Raw genomic sequence first — 5,209 nt, 5'->3', positions numbered from 1 at the left:
CTTGCATTTATATTACAAGTATTTGCCTTGATAAATGTGTATTGACTTCTTTCTTTTCATTATTTTTGCAGTCATTATGAAAAATTACCTTGACTAATTACTCAAGGTAATTTTCTTCCAAAATCATCACAGCATGATAACAACAATGATCCTTCTGTGCATCTTTACTTACAAAAGCATATTCTAAAATATATACACAGTATTATGATTCTATTTTTTATTTTATTTATTGAGCTCTATGTAATTCTATCTTTCATTTTAAATATTTAAAATATTATTAATTTTTTAATTTTTATTTTTTTTCACCCTGCTCTAGTGAGAAAAATGAAATAATCAAGTGAAAGAATTCTGTAATAGTTTGAGAAAATTTATACAAAAACAAGAAGATTGTAAAGAACCTCAGGACCAGCAGGGGAATTCCTACAGCTACAGAACTCTAGGGATTTCTAGGAACATAAATTAAATCTATAGTTCCAGAAAAGGGTGAGACAATAGGAGATGTAAATAGGAGAGTACCACAGATATTTCTGCAGTTTATCCTGGGCCTTATGTTCTGATGAAGCACACATCACCCTGGGGTGTGGTGCTACAATTAACATTGCAACTCCCCTTTAGCAAATCACATCACTAAACTGGAAAACTCAGTAGCTTGTCACGGAACACATATGTAAACTAGGGAATTTTATGTTATGTTTTATTTGGTATAAAATATGTCCCCTGGTCAAGCAATACCTTGTGTAAGTACAAGATGGCTTAGACAATGCATTCTATAAACCCACAACTGATTAAGCTACTATATATGTAGGATCTAGCCCACTCACACTTTAATCAGTGAGTAAGAAAAGGTATAGATGATTTCAATAAAGAATTACTTACAGGAGCTAGATTTATCTAATTGTCAGTACTAAAAGCTGCCCATGAAGATTATAATATCAATTTAGATGCAAAGTTAAAGGTGCTAGAATCCCACAAGGGAAAATGGGCATGAAACAGAGACAAAGGATGGTTAATACTGTGTCTCTTAATGCCTCCAATTTCAATGGTGTAGTTGGTGGCTAGCCTGGTGACTATCATCATAATGACACACTTGCAACTAGCTTGAAACATGGAGGAATTGAAGGGGTATATTGGAGAGAGAGCAGAACTATAACACTACTTCTGTTCCAAAGTTTCTTGATGAGTTAGCATGCTATAGAGTGGGTATGAGGTGCATAGGTTCCTACAATATAACAACTGATTTAAAAACATTATAGCTTCTTTTGCATCTCAAAAATATCAAACAAACATTTTTGCTGAACTCTGGCTTAGATAAATACTAAGAGAAAACGTGAAATTGAAAGGAATTATAAAGGAAACTTGAATAAGTTTGAATATCATAATGTTAACTGGACAGCTTATATTCCTGAGAATTGAGTGTGTATGCTTGCAGATTCTAAACAGACAGGCAAAAGAGGCTGGAGTGCATGCAAGGTGCAGATGATGAAAAATTGACGCAGATCAATGTCAATTTGAGAATTACACATGGAGTGCTGCATGAAAGTCCTGCATGTGAGAAAATTTATGTTCACAAAGGGAGAGACTGTGTGTGTGTGAGTGTGTGTGTGTGTGTGTGTGTTTACATTTCTTTTATAAGCCTTAAAGCAATCTTCTATCTTCTGTAAAACTAAATGTACAACTAAAAGTTTGCTTCACATAAAAATTTTTCTTTAGGAATTGAGCTCTGTCTTATTACAATCTTTGTTTTATAAATATATAATTGTTTCTCTGTTGCTAGAAAACACTGCAAATCTCTCCTAACAGAAAACAGGATTCACCCAAATATCAGTATAGGTAAGCAAATATGACAAAGGAAAGTAATTTTTCACTGAATTGTATCAACAAAAAAATTATATAATGATGATTGTAAACATTTGGGAGATCTTCCCGTATTTCAGTAACTGTCTGCATATTCTCTTCATTGATGTCTTCATTTCTTGATTCCTCAGCATGTAGAACACAGGGTTCAGAAAAGGAGTACCAACTGCATCAAATATGGCCAGATACTTATCCAGGTGTGTGGAGGGAGAAGGCCGTGTATAAACAAATATCAAGGGACCAAAGAATAGGACCACAACAGAGATGTGAGCAGAAAGTGTAGACATGGCCTTAGAGAAACCACTTGAGGAATGTTTCTGAACAGTGACTATTATGACAATATAAGATATGGCCAGTATGAAGAACGAGCCTACAGAGATGAATCCACTGTTGGCTGATACCATTAATTCTAATTGGTTAGTATCTATGCAAGCAAATCTAATGAACCGAGGAAGGTCACAGTAAAAACTGTCCAAAATATTTGGTCCACAGAAAGGCAAATTCACTACATAAACAAATTGAACCAGGGAATGCATCAGGCCAACCACGCAGGCAGACACTAAGATGAAAATGCACATTTTGGCATTCATAATGGTCAAATAATGGAGAGGCTTACATATGGCTACATATCTATCATAAGCCATTCCTATAAGCAACACCACCTCTACACCACCAATCACATGGATGAAGAACATTTGAGTGATGCAGCCTCTAAAGGAGATGACTTTGTGCTTTCTGAACAGGTCATAAATCATCTTGGGACAAGTGACACACGAAACCCCTAAATCAATGAAGGAGAGATTGGCCAACAAAAAGTACATGGGAGAATGTAAGTGAGTATCAGAAGCCATTGTGAAAATCATGAGGGAGTTTCCCATCATGCTTGCCATATAAAACACTGAAGCAAACACAAACAGAAGTACTTGCAACTTCCAGGAGTTGGTCAGTCCCACGAACAGAAATTCTGACACCATAGAGTGATTTCTTCCTTCCATTGATGCTCTTTGCACCACTACCTAAAAGAAACTGAAAATTGTAATAATTTTATTAATAGACAAAAACATTAGAACTCAGAGGTGTGGAAATCTTGTTTTGATTTAGCATTTAAAGCCAATCCAAAGATGAACAAATATATGTGAAAATGTTTACATGGCTACTTACCAGGTGACAGAAAATTACAAACACTCTGAAATACCCTTCCATACTTGTTAAAAGAGTTTTATCAAAGGTTCAAAAATAACAAGTTTTGTTTAGGTGATAAAAATGAACCTTGTGCAAGAGAAGTTATTGGGAACATAAATTAGTGTATGCATTTATTTAAGAAAGTGTACAGAGGAGTTGGGGATTTAGATCAGGGTTAGAGTGCTTGCCTAGGGAGTACATGGCCCTGGATTTGGTCCTTATCTCCAAAAAAAGAAAATACATAGCCATTTCTGTAAATATTTTAAAGTGGTGTCTTGGTATTTATCAGTATATTACTCATGCCTTACAGTGTTTAAGGCCCTAGATTTTATCCCCATTAAAGAAAGAAAGGAAAGAATGTAGAAAGAGAAAGGACAAAAAGAAGGGAAGAAGAGAAGAAGGGAGGAAAGAAGGAAGGAGAAAGGGGAACAAACAGAAAATGGAGAAATAGAGATGGAGACAGAGAAAATGCAAGAGGAAACAGGATAAAATGGACTGGAAGAAAAATGAGAGAAAGAAGGAATGAATCATCGAGAGGAAAGGACACTGTATTGGCCCATGATCATTGAAATATTATTTATAGTAACTAATATAGGCATCCCATGTGCTCCTTTACAGATGAGTGGAAAATAAACATAAATGCAGACACACACACTCACATATATACATTGTACAGATATAGTGGACTATTCCATAGCCCTTAAAAATAAGGAAAATTTGGGTTTCATACTAACATTAATGATACTGGATGCCATTTTCATGAGTGAAACTACAGCCACAAGAAGACACGTGCTGAAATATCTTATATACATATAAAATCTAAAGGAAATCATACTCTTAGAAACAAAGATGGGGGACCAGGCAAAAATGGTGTTAGACATGGGAGCAAGATGATAATGATGGCAAAAATACAAAGCTCCATTGACATAATAGTTACTTCCTGGAGATCCAACGTAGCATGGTGATTACAGACAATGATAATTATGTGTGATACTCCTGAAAATTGCTGATAACCTATTATCATTGTTCTCACAACAGATAAGTATGTAAGGTAAACATTTTGTTAGTTTAAGATATGTGTTATATATAACTTAATATATGTATTATGTATTACTACATAACATATGTACTATATGTAACATTAAATGTAACTTGATACATGTACTAGCTTAATATATAAATAGATATTAATAATAAATATATAATAACCTAATATACTATATATTTAAACAAATGTTGCATACCAAAATATACAATATACAGTTCTGTTAATTGTGCCTATACAAAAGCAGTAAGGGAAAATCTACCTATAGTACCCATAGAGTTTTGAAGCCGAGACCATACAGTGATACTGGTGGCAGTCATGCAGTGTTCTGTACAATATGATATAACTAGATTACAATGATACCCTTCAGTATAGAAAAGGACAGCTAAATGTGAGATTTCATATTTTAGCTAAGTGTTTGTTATAAAATAAGATGCATAGATGAGAATTGCTTGCTGGAGATTTCAGATCATGGGTAGAAATTTTAAACCTCTCATGGTAGCCATGCTGTAGTAGATAGCATTTGTACAACTTTGAAAAAAATTATAACAGTATGTTGTAGGTCTACTTCTCCTAAGAGAACAAATAACACAGTAGAAACAAAACAGACTCTCAAAACAAAATTAAGATAAAAATACAAAATTCAGAAAAACAAAATTAATACCATGGTTCAGCTACTAGCAAATCATTCCAGAGATTGTTTATTAATCTTTTGTATATATTATAAAACTCACATTTCACATTACAATATAGACACAGGATGTATTCAACATGTAGGTGTTCTACACGAACTAATTAATACTGATACTAATATTCTTTCATTTTACCATAATATTTTGAATACATGAGATAAATGAATGAATTAAAAGAGATAGTATCATAAAACAGAGAGGAAGAAATTCAATATCTGAGTGATGTTTCAAAATATATTACCTATTCCCCTTCTTCAAAATATGCTAACTACCACTTATGCAATAATAGATTATTCAGGTTACTTAGTAATCAAAGTGTGCTTTCAATGTAATTTAAATATTTTTTTTCAAAAAAAACCTCTGTGTTTCTCCTTAGTGCTTAAAATTAATTAAGTGTAATTTATTAAGTATTATATATCAACTAGATATAACTCCC

The 5,209-nt window shown here is 33.3% G+C and overlaps 1 protein-coding gene across 1 annotated transcript; it reads right to left on the bottom strand.

Annotated features, from left to right (window-relative positions):
* Positions 1 to 1,886: 1,886 nt before the first annotated feature.
* LOC121465486 (olfactory receptor 4F3/4F16/4F29-like) lies at positions 1,887 to 2,849 on the bottom strand. The gene has a single exon (XM_041678710.1). It carries the CDS (start codon positions 2,847 to 2,849, stop codon positions 1,887 to 1,889), a length of 963 nt encoding a protein of 320 aa, XP_041534644.1.
* Positions 2,850 to 5,209: the final 2,360 nt, after the last annotated feature.

Source organism: Microtus oregoni, unplaced genomic scaffold (genome assembly GCF_018167655.1).
Source record: "Microtus oregoni isolate MIOR12 unplaced genomic scaffold, Mior012 000031F_ref0000149, whole genome shotgun sequence".
NCBI lineage: Eukaryota > Metazoa > Chordata > Mammalia > Rodentia > Cricetidae > Microtus > Microtus oregoni.
Note: the sequence above shows the minus strand (reverse complement) of the source record. Positions and strands in the feature narration are given on the sequence as shown.